Source organism: Alosa pseudoharengus, unplaced genomic scaffold, assembly GCF_046254945.1.
Source record: "Alosa pseudoharengus isolate Yale_2024_CS ecotype anadromous, Long Island Sound unplaced genomic scaffold, YU_APseudo_1.1 YU_APseudo_1.1_scf_13, whole genome shotgun sequence".
In the NCBI taxonomy this organism is placed as follows: Eukaryota; Metazoa; Chordata; class Actinopteri; order Clupeiformes; family Clupeidae; genus Alosa; species Alosa pseudoharengus.
The window spans coordinates 7,089,101-7,107,109 of record NW_027468598.1 but is presented as its reverse complement, the minus strand read 5'-3'; the positions used below and the strand labels follow the sequence as shown (position 1 = coordinate 7,107,109).

The 18,009-nt window shown below is 41.2% G+C and overlaps 1 protein-coding gene across 1 annotated transcript; it reads left to right on the top strand.

Annotated features, from left to right (window-relative positions):
* Positions 1 to 8,543: 8,543 nt before the first annotated feature.
* On the top strand, positions 8,544 to 12,350 carry LOC143122248 (putative G-protein coupled receptor 149). The gene is made up of 3 exons (XM_076283107.1): positions 8,544 to 8,987; positions 11,727 to 11,931; positions 11,989 to 12,350. Exons 1-3 carry the CDS (start codon positions 8,544 to 8,546, stop codon positions 12,348 to 12,350), a joined length of 1,011 nt encoding a protein of 336 aa, XP_076139222.1.
* Positions 12,351 to 18,009: the final 5,659 nt, after the last annotated feature.

The following is an 18,009-nucleotide window of genomic DNA, read 5'->3' as shown; positions in this document are numbered from 1 at the left end:
CTTCCGATACTACAACATCCCATTGACACATTCATAGGCCTATAGCCTACTGTAGCCTACTTACATTTCAAATGATGTCGTAGACCATTCATTTTTAACTAACAGCTAACGGTCCACAGGACAAATGTAGCCTACAATATTTAGGCAACGCAATAGCTTTACGGTCAGCTGTTAGACGAGGCAATATTAAGGTTAGCTGACAAATTCAATGATCATCTGCTGGCTCTGGCCTAATGTCTAAAGGTTCGGTGTAGGGTTGCAACCGGTGTAGGCTACTGAGCCCTGGTCAGACAGTTCCCTCTAGCGGCTTTTGTGTAACTATTTTGTTTTAGGCATAGCCTAGTGATAATAGGCATTACGAAACCATGCTACAAATGAGTATTTCAAGCTATAATTCCACACGGGTAGGCCTACTTTACATTAACAAAAATAATGCTTATCTGGCGTGGTGGTGTGTTGTAACCAGAAGCACAGAATTACAAAAGTGTGATGAGGAGGTTTTCTTTTTAGTCAGAAATTAGGAGGTATTCATTTGTCAGAAATGGAGAAATGTAGAGATATTTTGACCAACCAGTTTAAACTATAAGCCCATTGCAGACGATGAAAAGGCCACCACTGTAGCAAGCAGGTACCTGGAGCCCCCATGAGTGAGGCAGGACTATTCATTCTTTTCTGCTTCTCCCAAAATAATTTAAAGCCCACTTTGCTATTTAGAACAGATTCAACAAATGTGGCATGTTATTTTTACTAACAGACAATTAAAATGTGTTATAACTGATGCCATCATAAGCCTGAGTCTGTTTAGAGAATATTTAATCAATGGAATGATAGGCTGCATTGAAGATAAAGTATAACAATGATAATGGATGAAATCAATTTAATCAGCTTAATGATTTGCTAAACTGTTATAGAGTAACTTTAAACTCAAAATGATGTACCAGTAGTAACTCCATTGTCAGTGTCAGTGAATGCGCACTGGTCTACACAAGCTTCATGTTGGCCTATGCTATTAATTTCAAGATTGGAGTTCACTGACACTGTGATTTTGACACTGCATATTTTCACAGACATTGTGATCGTGACACTGCATATTTTACTTCATGTTTACACAGCACAGCATACTGAATATATTTGATCTGTTCAGAGACCTTTTCATTACAGGCATGGTGACAACCAACAGCAGTGTGGTGCTTCCCTATCGTTCTCACCTCCTTGTTTTTTTAGCAGGGAATTTGTCCTGACGCATTTTTCCTCAGGATTTTTCTTTCATCATTCTTAATTGTCTGTGATATTGGATTGCTCTGATACTTAACCATACATATTTATTGTCCAACTGTGTGCCTATCGCTCACACAGACAGCCACATGCCCTGGAATTCTTCACTAATTCCCACCCACACATATCCTTGCATGAAGTACGCAGGGATGCACAGACACACGCACAGGCACACACACTGTGACCTGTGAGACCATATGGACGACCAATGTTGGTTAAAAGGTATCCAGATCAGCCAAGCTGTTGAGTCAGTGACGCACACCAGCGACTCTGACGTCAGACACTGTGCCTGCTCCTTGCCCTGCGCGTGTAATACGATTTAGATCATCAAATGACTTCCCTAACAACATCTGTCTCAGATCCACATATACCATATCTTCATTCAAACACACATAAGCCACAAATAAACACACAAAGAAGATTGCTGAAAACATATTTCAATGGAATGTGTACGTATGTACAAATATGTGACATGTGGGGCTGGGAATGGGTGGGGAGTGGTGGGGTTGATAGTGTGTGTGTGTGGGGGGGGGGCAGATTGGGGTGCAGAATGACTTCAGATTGGATGCAGCAGTTCATGTCAGAGGCAAACAGGCTTCTGGATTGGTTAATATTTCATGTCAAGGACTAGGAGAGTGGCACTGCTTTGGGAACAGTGAGCTGGAAGTGAAACTGTTCCCTACTCTGCCATGTGGAATTCCAAATGCACCTGCATACAGGACAAGGCACTTGGGGCCAGCGGAAGCAGCAGTGTGTGTGTGTGTGTGTGCGTGTGTGCGTGTGTGTGTGTGTGTGTGTGTGTGTGTGCGTGTGTGTGTGTTACACAAGAGGCAGAATTCGTCTGAAAGGATAATTTTGCATTTTTGCATGTGACCTCACCTTGCTTGTCTGTGCTTGCAGAGAATTATTTCCTGTTTATGGTTTATTTCACAGCCGCAACTGATGCGCGTTGACAGGGTTGAAGCCAAGTACAAAGGCTGTATCACAGTCTTGCACCAAACTTTGGACCCCTGATGGGTCCTGTTTGCCCTCACGGTTTGTGTCCAATACATTTCTGATCTAAAGATTTCATTTGGCCACCCATGAGACTTGCTTACCTGCTTACCCTCGCAGGCCTCTTCCAGTCGTCCTCTTTTCCCACGTGCCTTAGTGACTGTGAGGCAAAATGTGATCATTCATTACTAAAGACAAAAAGGTCATACTCTATGACAAAACATTTTTGTGTGTGAGGGCATGGCACTGACCGTGTGCTGGGGAGAGATAACGATTAAATCATTTCCTTCACTTTACATATTCTCTAGTGAACTGTGAACACTGCTACTGAATATCTCACAGTAATGAATTTGATGCAATGTATGTACAGTACCAGTCAGCACCAGTCTTTTTCTGACTATTATTACATTGTAAAATTAAAAGTGAAAACTCAGAACTATGTAAACTAAACGTGTAAACAAAGCAAAATGTTGCATTCAGCATTTCATAGCCTCCATACCTTCATGGCTGTTGAGAGCGGCACCTAACCCCAAACTGTTCCCCGGGCACCAGATTAAGGGCTGCCAACTGCTCCGGGTGTGTGTGTGGGCTCCGAGCTCACTGCTCCAAGTGTGAGTATGTATACGTGCACACACTACACACACTAAAATGCAGAGAACAAAGTTCCCTACAGGAAATTTTTTTTTTTAATCATTCAAATGTATGTCCATATTCTTGGAGCTCTTGAAAGATGTAAAGTAAACAAATAATTCTGCACTGCTTTTGATCTGTATATATGGAATCTAATCAATTGAAAGACCCTATAGGCAAAGTTTCAGAGAAAATGTATATATTTGAATTCATGAAAAGAAAATATTACAATAGGATGGACAGTGGTATGAGAGAGGAGACCATATGCAGTAGCATGTGTGACACAGAACAAATGAGAGTGGAATGGGTTTGATGCCTTTTGTCAAGCATGACAATGTAATGGGGCTGTTTCAGTCCAAGAGGCTGTCTAAAAGCCATCACAGATCAATGAACTAGAGAGGTTACCACTATGTTTGATTAGGGCTATTTCATTCATGCAGCAGAACAACAATCTGACACATGCAAAACACTTTGTTTAAGGAACAAAATGGCAGAATACAACCTTTCATGAACTGATGAACTGGCCTGTCATCATCACCTGAAAAATTCTACAAAGAGTTGAAAGACTTCTGGAAAAGGTGGTTAAAATCCCCCTGAATTTGGTATCTGAGCTAGACAGCAAAGTAGTGAATAAGGTGAATGATTGATGAACACCACAATTATATTAAATTAAAGGCACCCTATGCAAGATTTTCACCTTTATGAAGCCAATTTGATGGTAAACAAACATGTAATAGGGGAATCATTCACCTAGCATAGTTATACACCATAGACATAGCAAGTCCCTACTGAGAACACCAGCCATGCAACTTCCAAGAGTGGCGCCCTGCCAAAACTCACGAGAATCAGAAACATTACCTTGTTAGTAGATATTGCTCTTTGGAGATAGTTTTTGCCTGTTGTTAATCCTTCACCTCTACAACAAAAGCATTTGCATTTTGTACAGGGGGGATACGTTGTGAGAAGTTTGCTATTTACAATAGCAGAGTTACATATAAATATACATCACGACTCTAGAGGGAGCTCTAAACTCGCCAAAAATAGGCCTACCTTCACCTGCATAGTATACCTTTAATATGATTCTAAAATGATTTTTTTACATATTTGTTTTGGCAGTGTATGATTCTAATATTGCTATTCTATCTACCTAAATGTTGCCGCACACACACAAACAAAGCAGCCATCAAACATATTTCATCCCCTCCCACTTTTATCCACCCTGATCATCTTTCCTCATTCACTTTGTCCATTTCATAAATCTCAAGGTGAGATGACTGTGAGCCTGCCCATGTGATCACTGTTGTTACATCCACCCCTGCATGTTCACCTTCACATAGTGGGAGTCCAATCATCTGATCCATCTGAAGTCAATTATCTAAATCCAAACTCAACTTCATCTGAATAAATCAAACCCATTCAAGGGTAAATGATTCTCCTTGCAACAAGGTGAAATCAAAGAAAAAATGGTTGCTGAATGAGTTAGGACACCCCTGATTTTGGTAACACGTATTGTATTCCTTAACATATATCCATAAGAATAGCTTGTATTTATTTTTTTCTTCTATTTTTTAGGAACATGTATTTTTGAATAATGAATTAAATACATAAAAACACTGGTTGCTGTATGAGAGCAATATATAGCTATGTTTGGCTCAGGCCTTCAGGAAAAGAGATCTATCTTTTACATCAGAGTCCTTGAGCACGACAAGGAAGGATAGTGCAAGGCCCCTCTCTCCATCAAGCACATACAGTGTACGTCATTTACCAGATTGTCCTTGGATAGCCTAACCTACAAAGGAAATTCAAGGCATTTTTTTTAATTGCTGGAGCTTTCTGTTTGCCATTCTTGCCTCAAAAAAATGTATTCTCAAACTCAAACTCTTCTTGGTTATGAATGACCTATGTCTTTATAATCATTCGTCAATTATTCCTGATTACACATAGGAAACACAATATTGAATGAAATTTGCTGACACACTGATAAAGTCAATTGATGGGATTTCATAATATGGATGCTGTTAAATGTGCATTCATCTTTATCTTCCTGCAAAGAAAAGTGCATTGAACTCCTGTTATGTATGCCTTTTCCTACACTGAGGATGTTAAGCACCAGCGAATCAAATTCCATTGATGGAGCTGAATAATGCACACATCAATGCTGCCAATTTGTATCGACCATTTATATTGTTTGCATGGGTGCAGTCATAAGGTACCCACTGATGTGAAAACATGAGTTTCTGTGAGTGCATTCCTAGCAGAATATAATGTTGTTATACTGCCCGTCAAGGACAATTGGAAATACTGTTCTGGAATTCAATTGCACACAGAATTCTAATAAAATCTACCACATGCAAACTCATACCTCATTATTCTCAAACAAAAAGGACTTCTGTTTCAAACACAATGGGTGATCTGTTTCTCATTGAGAGAGAAAGAGAGAGAAAGAGAGAGAGAGAGATGTTATTAGTATGAGGGTACAGTGGTTGTAGAAGCAGAGGCCACAAAGGGCTGATGTGTACCTTTTGATAGATACAAAAAAGACTCCAGCAAATTGTGAGTTATGGATCCAGAGCATAGGTTACATCTCACATCAATATATGATTCACCACATTGATTGTAGGTTGCTACATCTATAATTAGCCATATGGTACAAGTTGATAACCCTTGCCTAACCCATAAAGTCACTAGCTACTGTACCAGGACACTGCACTAATGTTAAGACTTCAGTTAAACACACAGTACAGTTCCTTGGGACATTTGCAATCAAATGGAGCTGTGTTTCATTAAGGCCTACTTCAGTCACAACTGGACCGACATAGCCAAGAAATATGGCAGAATAGATAGAAATGTAGTTGCTCTGTTCTTACAATATTCTACAGTCCTTGAAGATAGTGTAACGGTTACGAAATGTTACATGAATACATGAAATTTGTGTATGTATTTTTTAGACATGGCAAATATCTTTGTCGTGGCTCCTGTATGTTGATCCTATTAAATTCGTCGGAGGCGGTGAAGGAGGAGAAGGAATGCTCCTCCCTCTCTACAACCCGCTCTGAAGATTGGGACGCACAGCTCATTCATGCTTTGGCTTTCGGTAGCGCGAGGGAAGCTGAAGGTTAGCTATCGTGCACGAGTTGTGATGAACACATACAGGACACGTACGCTCTCCTTTCCTTATTTTTTAGAATCAATATCGCTATAATATTGAATGGCGAACTGGTCGGGACAAAAGATACTCTAGTGACATGAAAATAAACCTAAAGCTCCATCTTGGACCCCCTGAGGACAAAACGGCAAGCGCAAGTAATGGGAAGAAATACTAAACATGTGTCAGGTGCTTCACTTTCACTGGATTGCTATGCTATTCCACAGACCGGAATGTATAGTGAATTTACGCAGATGCATTTGGAATCAAAAGTAGCACGGTCTTGAACCAAACTTCGTCGACCTGCAACAGACAGATCATTTTATCTTGCAAAGTGGAATGAGGCAAGACAAGTGGATAAAGTTGAATCAACATGTCCTACACGGACAGCTCACCATCACCAAACAACAGCAACCTTTTAATGGAGAGTTATAAAAAAACGAATAGCATGGACCCTGACAAGCAAACTGACATTGTTCTTTTTGGCCTGTGTTTGTCTATTGCCATTGTGACTTGTGTGGGAGGTGTATACTCTCTCATAACCTTATTGAGAAAAAGGTTGAAGACTTCCCTTTGCCTGATTGTGGCTTCCATGTCAATTGACGACCTCGTTAGTCTGGTGCCTCTTTCCTTGTTTATGTTCTTGCAGTGGAAGAAAGAAGACTATGGCAAGTCAGGAACCATATGCACCCTGTCTGGACTCCTTTACGTTTTTCAGGGTTTGTCTAGCAATATGAAGGCATTTCTTATTGTTGCCTACACTTTTTACATTACCAAAAGGTTTGGAGTTTACGAGTCCAGCAGTCGACCACTGAGAATGTTATGGGCTATAGCCATGGTGTGGATAATCAGTCTGATCATCAGTATACTGCCTTTGTGTGGCTGGGGTCGATTTTCCCCTGCTTCCCTTGGCTGTCTGCCGGACAGCAATAGTTTTTATGTTTTGCTGCTTTTTGCTGCGTACTCGCTGTGTGTTTGTGGCTTGGTCTTTTTCTCCTTCCCTCTCATATATCGGCTTTTGTGCTCTACAGAGCAACAGAAGACGTTTTCCCCTAGTTATTTTGAGATCGCTGGACCGCTAGTTTCAGATGGATCGAGGCCCCTATGTGAAATTCCCTCCTTATCACGGGCTAGCTTGGAGAAAAGTTTTAGTGTATACAATGAATTTAGTACAGACCCAGTGTATTTGCAGAGCAACATGGTCACACGTTCCAGCTCCACCACTACGGACCGTTTGCGCATGGATAGAGAGCACCCGAGATACTCCCCGGTGTTCTATGCTCAGAAGCGCTTCTCCGTGATTTTGGCAATCGCACGCATAGTTTTGTGGATGCCAATGATGGTGAGTTACAATAATGGAAAGTAGCCAATGTTTACCCTTGACTTATGCCTTGACCGTGTATTGTACATCTCAAAATATATATTGATATGAATCTGCATATACTAAACATTGTGAAAAAGAAATGCAAACTAGATTAAACATTGTGAAAAAGAAAAACTAACAATGAAAACACTTTTTAATTGTCACTGAAACTGTGCCCTGCTATCTGCTATTTCAGACGCAAATTGTAGTGAGTCACATAGTTCATGTTCGGAGCACTTCCATGGAGACATTGAGTTTCTTCCTAACCTTGCTGTCGGCTGCAGTTACGCCCATGTTTGTGCTCTCCGAGCGCTGGATCCATCTCCCTTGTGGCTGTTTCATCAATTGTCCCTCCGGTGCGGCCAAAGAACCATCTGGTAAGTGCAAGTGTGCAACCAACATCTGGAGTGAGCAAGTGGACATATAGTTAACAAAGTCAAATGAAGTAATTTGGTAACATTCATAACAACAAGTAATTTATCTGGACGTTAAAGATACGATACAGTGATATAGACCTGTGGTCTTCTGTAGCCCTGAAAACAGGAGCAACCCGCAAAACAGGAGGATGGCTTACTCATTAAGGCAAGATAAGGATATATAGCCTTCTCATCAAGACAGGAGGATAGCCTCCTCATCAGGCCAAAGGGGGCGATGCTAGGCTGGCCTACGTTAAAGGCACGGTAACCTACATGGGAGTAGTTTACATAGGCAGTGAAGGGGCTTAACCATTCTCATCGATATTGTGCCAATATTATCGGGCACCCCGAGTCAATACAACGATTTAGTTTAGGTGATTTCGGGCTTGAACAAGTAGGCTAAGCAAATGACCTACGCCTCTTTTTGAATAGGTTAATGGATGTACCTCAGCTACTACGCAACGCCTTACACTTTACACTGTCTCACACACTTTGGAGATCCGGCCCTCACTTAAGTCACCTGACAGCTCGACTGGAGTAGTAAGGAGTCGTATGGTCAAGGTCGTAGCCAATGCTGGCTGCAATGTATTTAATGTTACTTCAGTCTTATGACACAGACGCCGTAGGGCAAATAACGAGACACTACACAATAGGCTACTCATGAACTGAAATGTGTGTATTCATTTTGTCCACAGTAAACAAACGGAGGTTTGATTTCAACATGTCCTTCCAGAGCGGCTATGGCTTTTATAAAATTTCCCACACGAAGTCGCCGTCGATAGAAAAACCTTCCTACAGCAATTTCTTCAACTGCAATCTGACTGAAAGTAGAGTCGCAGTGCTGGACAGCGGTCAGATAAAAACTCTAGCGAACAACGAGTTCAGAACCACCGCCAACGAGGACAGCTCCCTGCGCAGAGAAGTGTTGTTAGACACGACGCTCAGCCATGAGGAAGGGCTGGCGAGCCAAAGCCATAACTCCGACCACGAAGGCCTGTGTCTGGGCTCTCCGCCTCCATCACTGAGTGGAGAGGTTGATGTGAATCTTGACTCTTCCTCCGTTTTCGACGGGCCTGAGAGGAGACTATCACACGAGGAGGGCCGTAAAATTGAACTTACTGACTGGGAATGGTGCAGAAGCAAGTCGGAGAGAACACCCAGACAGGTACCTCAATGATTTAGGGAAATCTGTAGCATTTTGTGTCAAGTGACAGAAAAAACAGTTAATACATTCATGAATTTGGGGCACACAGTCATAGTGCAAAATTATAATTCTTCTGAACTTGAAACTATCCATGATACATTGTCACAATCTTGTTGCTGTCCATCAGCATGAAAGGGAAGGCAAGCCTCCTAGGGTTAATCTTCTTCCTTGTCAGTTTATAGACTGACAATAACGGATGGAATAATGCCCCCAGTATGTTACATGAATGGTGAGAAGCACCATTGAGAAGCACAGTCCCAAGGTAGGACACTGGTGACAAATACATATGTTTTAAGATCAGAACAGAAACGTCCCCACCAGACCTGTGGGATGCCATATCATTTAAACATGTTAACCTAATTCTAGTCCAGTCGGACCTCACCTAATTCTAGTCCAGTCGGACCTCACCTAACTTGCTGTATAAACTCTTTGTAACTTTATCACTCAGTATCTCAAAACCGTTGCCTATGTTCCCCTGCTCTTGGTATAGGTTATAGGTTTCCTTGCATTACTACAATTAATTATTGATACTGATAATATTTCTTATTATAACTTAGCCACTTAAAGTTATCTGTTTGTCCAAACATATGGCTGAGTCATGAAACAACATCTATTTCATCCAATTAATTGTTGTTCCATTAGGGTGGGTAACCATTAACCAGCTGATGTGCTCCTGACCAACCAACATGATTAATTCAGATGACTCTGCTCTTCTGTTTGTCTGTTTTAACCTTGTGACTCATTGCTGAGGCCTTACTACCGTTTTAGTAGGAAATTACATGTTTGCCAGATGCTTGTGTGACAATAGTGTAATTAAATATTGAACATATTTATTTTCCCCCTCAAAGATCCACCTCTTTTAGAATAAGTGATAGTGCCCTCCATTTTTTCTTGTGAAAATACAGATGGTAATTTGCTTCTGGTGGTGGCTTATGGTCTTGTAAATGGCTCCACTGTATTTTTGAGTTAAAAATATAATAAGCAAACACTGTGTTCTCTTTGCTTATAATAATAGATAGATAGATAGATAGATAGATAGATACTTTATTGATCCCTAGGGGAAATTCTCCTCGCTTATGTAAGAAAGAGAGAGCCTGTTGTTGCATTCAGACTACTCCTTAAGGCATATGTTTTTTCCCCATGTTTTGCTTGAATGTAGGTTAATGTTACCACATCCCACAAAATGAAAAAAGTGCCAAGCAAAATGAAGGCAAAAACATTGTATGCTGTCTTGCTGGGGTTGCATGCTTATACTCCTTTTAAAACAGGCACTAATTTAGAGTTGTGAGCCATGCTGGGTCTGAATGTTGTGGTCAATTCTCTGTGGATCTCAACGTTAGCTGAAGAATGCTCCCATGTGGTTTACTTGGACCATATAGAGCTCAGAAAGACTGGACGCCATGCAAGCAACTGCACGACTGCAGAATACAGATGCCTATTAACAGGCCGGGGCAGATATTTGCTTTGCCACCCTGCTCTACTGCTATCTGGTCATCAGTGTAGGAGGAGAGGTCAGAAGATTAGCTAGAGGGGGATGAAGATTTTAATCCCAGGTTGTACATCCTCGACAGGAAAAGCCCTCAAGTCGTGCTACATAGTGTGCAACATTGCCAAACAAGCAAAATCCTATTCTCTTGCCAGTCAGAGAAGCATGCATTATGAACACATACATCTTGCTGTGGTCGGGTGAGTTGCTAATTGGCCAAACATAAAGCTTCAATGTTTTATGGGGCACAAAAAATAATTAGACTTTGTTGTGCTCATGCACCAGAAGTGGGAATTGCCTCTGGCATGCACTCAGTCATGACAGGACAGACATGATGGGAAGCACTGGGGTGAAGCTGTTAGATATTAATGCAGTGTTTCTCTTTTTGTTTTCTTGGCCATCTCAGCAATGGCTGCCTAATGTGTCAGTAACTATGTCTCCTTCTCTGTCCCTATTTTCATTAATGTATTGGCATATTGTGAATGTATTAATTATCTTTAGTAATCCCATGAGGGTCACAGGAGTAGATCATGTATCACTTGTTTCTCCTATGTGTATAGCTCAGCTGCAAGCACACATCCTAATAAATGTGGTCATTAACTGCTCCGAAAAAATCACATTAGATGAAATGATGTACTAAATATATATCTAAATGTCATAGTAATCAAGTACCACTTTGCATTTCTTAATGCTACCCATGGCATAGAATTGTCTGAAAACCTGCATTAGCATGTGAGTCTAGTTCTGTGGAATACATTCATTGTGGAAACATTATCACCGCACCCTCCTGTTAATTCATCTCCCCATTAGTCCTCAGGCATCTCATTGACCCTGGGAAACCACTATATCACAACTCCATTTGATGAGGTACATTTTCAGGACAGTTGAGAGGGCACAAAGCAAGGCTGTTAATGCCTTGATTTCTTGAGGGGTAAAATCGAGAGAGAGAGTGGGAAAATTGGAATCAAAGCGTCTGAATAATTTATGCCAGCAAAGTGGTTAATTTTAGCCTATTTTATAAAGATCTTTTGATGTTGAGTTTTTTTTTTATTATTAGTTAGTTAGTTCTAACTGTGCCTTGTTGAGAGAGAATTCAGATATGGTTGTTCAGATGGAAAGTGTAGATTGTTAGTTAGATATTCAGTGACACCATGATAATAATGCACCTTATTCCTGTGGTCATTTTTGTGTGTTGTGTTGTTTTTCCCTCCTAGCGGTCCACTGGAGGCTTGTCCATCCCGCTTTGTGCCTTCCAGGGTACTGTCTCCCTCCAGGCCCCCACAGGCAAGACCCTCTCTCTCTCCACCTATGAGGTCAGCAGCGATGGCCTTAAGATCTCCCCCACCACCAAGAAGGTGGAGGTGTACCGCTCCAAGTCTGTGGGCCATGAGCCCAGTGCGGACGAGCCCCACTCCAACAGCTCTGGGAGCGGCGGTGGTGAAGGGGTAGGCGGCGTCAGCCTCATCACCGGCATAGGTGACACCAACGTGAAGATCCATCTGGAGGTGCTGGAGATCTGCGACAACGAGGAGGCCATGGACAGCGTGTCCATCATCTCCAACATCAGCCAGTCGTCCACGCACGCCCGCTCGCCCTCACTGCGCTACTCGCGCCGGGAGAACCGCTTCGTGTCGTGCGACCTGGGCGAGACAGCATCCTATTCGCTGCTCATCCCCGCCATCAACCCAGACGCGGACCACATCAACATCCACATCCCAGACACAGTGGAGGCCCACAGGCAGAACAGCATGCGACAGACGCAGGAGAGTGGCGGCTATCGCGAGGAAATCCAGCTGCTTAACAACGTCTACAGGAAGGCCAGCAGCCAGAGGAACTGAGAGCCTGGTGATGGGCCTAGAGAAGGAACACCAGTTAAGGACAATGGGAGGAGTGATGCCTTGAAGGGAGTCTTTGAGGGCAACAGAGAAGGTGGGGGAATAAAGATGAGATTCATCATAGTGTTTTATTCATGGGATATCATGGGATGCAGACAAGTAAAACATACAATATAGTGTTAAGCTAAAGCACTTGGAGAATTGCCATTTGCCATCAAGGGACCATTAAAGCCCTTACTGGCTAGTTAGAATATAGGTTAATGTACCTTTGAACTTGAGGCTCAGTGTCGTTGGAAAATTAGTCGATTCACAGCCATAGGGCCATGGATGCATACAAAATGATTTCAGACATTTCTATACGCTAAGAGTCTGCATAGTTTTCATGGGTAGGAGTATGGAGGTTGACATGATCACTTCTGATCTATAAATGGAACTAAATGAGAGATAGAAATTATGAGTCATCAGGGGAGCCTCTGTAAAAGGGGGAAATGATTATATAGTGTCTGAGGAGGAGTGCAAGGAGATGGAAAATTGGTTTGTGTGCATGCACAGGCCCACACTATATGGCAGTTCGAATCATCGAAGTGCAACGCAGGCATCAACTGGACACAAGGAGATTCTACTGATTGGCACAATCACTCAGCATGGCTCTGATTCCAGGCAAAGGAAGGCAAATTAATCCTCAAAAATAGGTTTCTATTGTTCATTTGTGTTTGTGTTCCTTTGTGTCTCTTGTCACTTCTTCATTCCTTTCATGTATGCACATACTGTACATGTATGTGTGTGTGTGTGTATGTGTGTGTGTGTGTGTTCCCGTTCTCTCAGCATCATTTTGATGTTTTAAGCATACCGCACAGTATAAACTTCAACACTTGTCTGTGTATGCTAACGTGTAAGTACACGTAGTAGTTTGTGTGTGTGCTTTTGTCCGAGTCTGAATGTGTTGTGTATGCTGTTGTTTTTGTCAGTTAGGAAATACACAAAGGATCTGTGACAGCACCACGGCCTCTCTCAGCCTCTGTAAATGCTTGGTCCATGGAGTTAGTCAGCGACTGGGGAGAATCCCTTTGCCTTATTGTCCATAAATACAATTAGTCGGAGTGACAGTGTGCATATTTTAACTCCTGATGAGGGCACAGATGAATGTTGATTTTATAGCCACTTAGGGGTCCTTTTCCATTGGTTTTCACCTCACTACATTTGCAATGTGGAATGTGAGCTAGGCAATTCAGTTACATTTAATAAATGAATACATTTAGCTCTGTAATGGAATGTTTGTAGATGGTATGACACAGCTTTAAAAATAATGGAAACAATGCTAAAATGAATGGTATATTTGAGATGAGATTCTATTTAGAAAAGCTTTTCTAAGCACACATATATAGGCATGCACACACATGCACGTACATATGTAGACCTGTACAAAAATAATACACACACATAAACACAGACAGATATTGCACAGGCAGTTACAGACAGGGTACTGAATTCAAATTTGGCGTGCACTACCTCCCAGTTATTTTTAAGAAAACAAATATGAATACATGTACAATCTATTTTAATGTTCATATATTATAGGACTATGTTTTCTGGGCGACTTAAAGGAAAAAAATGAGAGGCATAGAGTCAAATTATTACGTCTTTATGCAGCAAAATAGCTGTAAGACAAGTTGTAACATGTTTATCCTTCATTTGAATGTATTCATTAAATATTTATTTACAGAGAATGGCTTCTGTGGTGTTCCTGCAATACATGCACAAATACAAAGGAGAACAGTGGGAAGGGCCTGCACATAGTTGAAGGCTTAGCTTAGTACACAAGTAGAGTGCAATCAGCATTTTGATATTTTTAGACTTTTTGCACTTGTAAAGCATTCAGCTGGAAGTTGGCCTTCATCTTTGCTCAGGCCATAAGAGAAGTGCAGACAGTAATCAGTGAGTGCATGCGCATCAGTGTATCCTGAATCGCCCTGGAGTTCACATCAGGAGAATCTCAAACCAGCCCAAGGCTTATCAATGAATGACTTACATCTTCATGCTCTCTGTTGCTCTCTCTCTCTCTCTCTCCCTTCCTCTCACTCTTTCTCCCTTCCTCTCGCTCTTGCAGTTTCTGTCTGTTTGTGGGTAAGGGGACTTCAAAAAGGGGAGCTCTGAACTCTCATTCAATCTATTGAATGGCTGATTTATTGGAATGAATTGTTTGTACATGTTGTGAGCTATGCACACTATATGTAGGCTAGTTTCCAGTCAATAATTGACTCACCTTATAAGGAGCCAATCCTATAGTGTTTATCAATTTCATGTTGAATCACTAATGAAATAATTTTCACTATAATTGTATGTGGCATCATACAATTATTACTTATACATATACTGTCTAATTTCATCAGAGCTGCATGAAGGAATAATATTTAAGTGGCATGGAAAATGTTTTCTAGAAATAATGTATTATCATGAAAACAGTCTTATAGCGAACCTCATGGTCGATCCATCAGAAATGGTCAGTCTAAGGCATGAGAAGAAAGCCTCGGCTCAAAATTGTTTCTGTAGGCAGACAGCTGAAGTGTCAACAGCCACCCAGCCCTGAGGTGTCAGGACCAAATGAGATAGCAGGATTAATAGTCACTGACATCAAGTCTTTAATTCAACCAGAGCATTATCAACATAGGATTTTGCAGAATCTCTTTCTCTATTCCCTTATTGTGACTTCCCTACTTTGTGTCTTCTTTGGAAAGATCAGTACAGAGCCTTTATTACACAAAGAAGCATTTTATAGTCTTGTTGCAAACTGGGCTTGCTATGGGTGAATGGACAAAGACATGCAAGATGAACACAAATCTGGAGTGAATAGAGAGAGAAAGAGAGAGAAAGAGGATGTCACCATGTTTTTTTATCTGAAAAGAGGATTTGCAACCATTCATATGAACATAAAAAGCTATCTCCTGCTAGTAACACACACAGACACACACACCACACACACACACACACACACACACACACACATACGAAGATAAAGATAGATGCAGGCAATGAGTGACAAAGGATTGCATATAGCTTCCAACGCAGTAGCAAAACACTGCAAGGCTGTCAGTGCATTCCGCACCTGTTCCATAAGAGCATGGGTCTGAGAGCACCTCCAGCACTCACAGGTTAGGGGAGGCATGAATACATGTTTGTTTGACCCTGACAAGCTGTGAAGAGAGGCATGTCGCCAGCAGGCAATATGAGCTGTGAAAAGCTACCAGAATTGTCAATCCCAGCCCAAAGCATCAGACGGATCTCACACAAATCGATAGAGAAGTGGAATATGTGTCCTAGGCATACTGATTCAGGTATAGATGGATAACCTTGGAGAATAAAACTGTCCCTCAAAAAAGAGGTTTTAGACTGGAGAGTGAATTGAAATGCATATATGCATACATACATGTATTATAGCATACAGCACTTTTTTGTTTGTTCAGTGCACAGTCTGTGTGCATGTGTGCGTGTGTGTGTATGTGTATGTGTATGTGTGCACGCACGCGTGCGCATGCTCGCCCATGCACATGTTGTGTTTGTTGGGGGGATGGGGGGCTCTTATGAGAATCAGATAAATCTTTTATGAGGGGGCTTGGCTTTGCTGGTTGAATAAGACATGGCTTGGCATCTTAGAAGCGCACCGCAAAGACATTACTCTCTTCTGCGCGCTGCTGCAGAGAGCCTTAATTATGAACCTCTGCTCTTTAAATTCTTTGGGAGGCTTCTTGCACTCCCTTATTAATGCCTGCCTCTGCCCCACAGACAAGAAACAAGAGGGTGATGGCAACCTGAACACAGTCCAATTAAATCGGAACCGTTAGGTTGTGTGGCCTGACACTCTGAGGAATTGGATGTGGCTGGAGCATGGCTCTTTTGTGCGTGTACCCCACTGCCTCAGCCACCATTACTGCAGACAGCCTCCATAACACTAAGGTTAAATCAACAGCCGGTGAATATCAGAAGAGAACATTACAGTCTTTTGCTTCTCTTTTATAAATTGCCAACACAGTTTATTATGGGGAAACGTCCACATTTCTAAACATTATCTGTTACATCGTTATATTGCAAGTGTAAAGATGAAAACACCTGGTGGGGCAGTACATGTCCTTTCTCCCAGTTAAAGTGATGCACAACATAAGGGACCCTTGTGTTAGGTTAAATGTACAACCCATTAGATTATGACCTATAGGCAATGATCAGGTAAATATTCCAAGTAATTATGATGACATGACCCTGTCTATCTGCCAGCACTGAGGCGAGACAGCACCATCTTGACCCATCTGAACCAAGTTATTAGCCCAAGTTATGACGTTTCCAAATGTATAGTCCAAAGTATGGATATAAAGTGTCAGAAAATAGAAACACACTATTAATCATAAAGAATAGCAAAAGGGAAATTAACATTGTGTTCTTTGCTTCTGACAAATGTTGTCTATATGGATTTTGTGTATTGTTATTGCAATGTTTCATTTAACAATGAGGCATTAAACATATCCAAGACCTTACAACTCTTCTCGACACTCCTGTGAGGACGCTAATATGTTAGTATACCATGGCAAAAAAGAAAGCAGCAGTTAACACTGGAAGGCAGATAGAACTGGGTCCTGTTTTCTGAATGTGTTAAGTCTAACTGCATGAAGAATTTAACAAATCTCCCAATGATTTTACTTTTGGACTATTCCTGACTCATGAGTCATGTATGCTGAAGCATTTCTAATAAGCAGTACAACAATGAAAGCATGTGTGCTTGTTTGTGACATGTGCATAGAAATAACATTGGTGGAAACTCTCAAAAAAAACCTAACAAGCTCTCTTGACCTATACAATTTATCTTCAGACAGTTGACAGTAGTCATAATACAGAATCATACCTGTCAGTCTGTCAAAAATAGCTGTTTCATTTGATGCCAAGAATATAGGCCTAGTGATTATGATATAATTTAAATATCCCCTGTAGGGAGGGTCATTTAAAAAAGAATCACTGCCCAACCATTGCAAAATGTGACAAAAAAGCATGCAATACTAAACTATTTAAAAACATGAACAAACATCTAATCTTAACAGCATTTAATGACATACTGCAATCACATTTCCTCTCACATGAGTTTTAGGACCTATGCTATCATTAGAAAATGCTAACACCAATGTAAGCCCTTTTAGCAAATGAGTGTTGTCTTTCCAATAACAGAGACTAAACTTCCTGTGTACAAAATATCATATAACGTTGTACGTTTGGATGGTGAGGATTGAATCTGAGTTGATAACCACTGTCAGTGAAAATACTCAGAACCAATAGCATGAATAAATAAATAAATAAACAAACTGTACATGAAAAGCAACAAACTGCTAAACAACAGTCTCTTGGTTCAAGACATTGGGAGGCTATCTGATCTCCCCAAACACAGAATACTTCAGCTGTCAGAGAGATGCTAGTGAAATAGGGGATTCTCATGTATTAAATATCTTGAAACCATGGTGTCAGATGCAAGACTCCACACCGGTCAAAAATGCAGCTGGCAGATCTGTGAGTGGATCTAAATGTGCAGCTGTGGCAGAGCACCTTGGACCTGTTTCTGTCAAATTGACTTTACTGTCTGTTTTATTACATATATTATATTTCATAACACAAGGTGGTAGGTTTCATA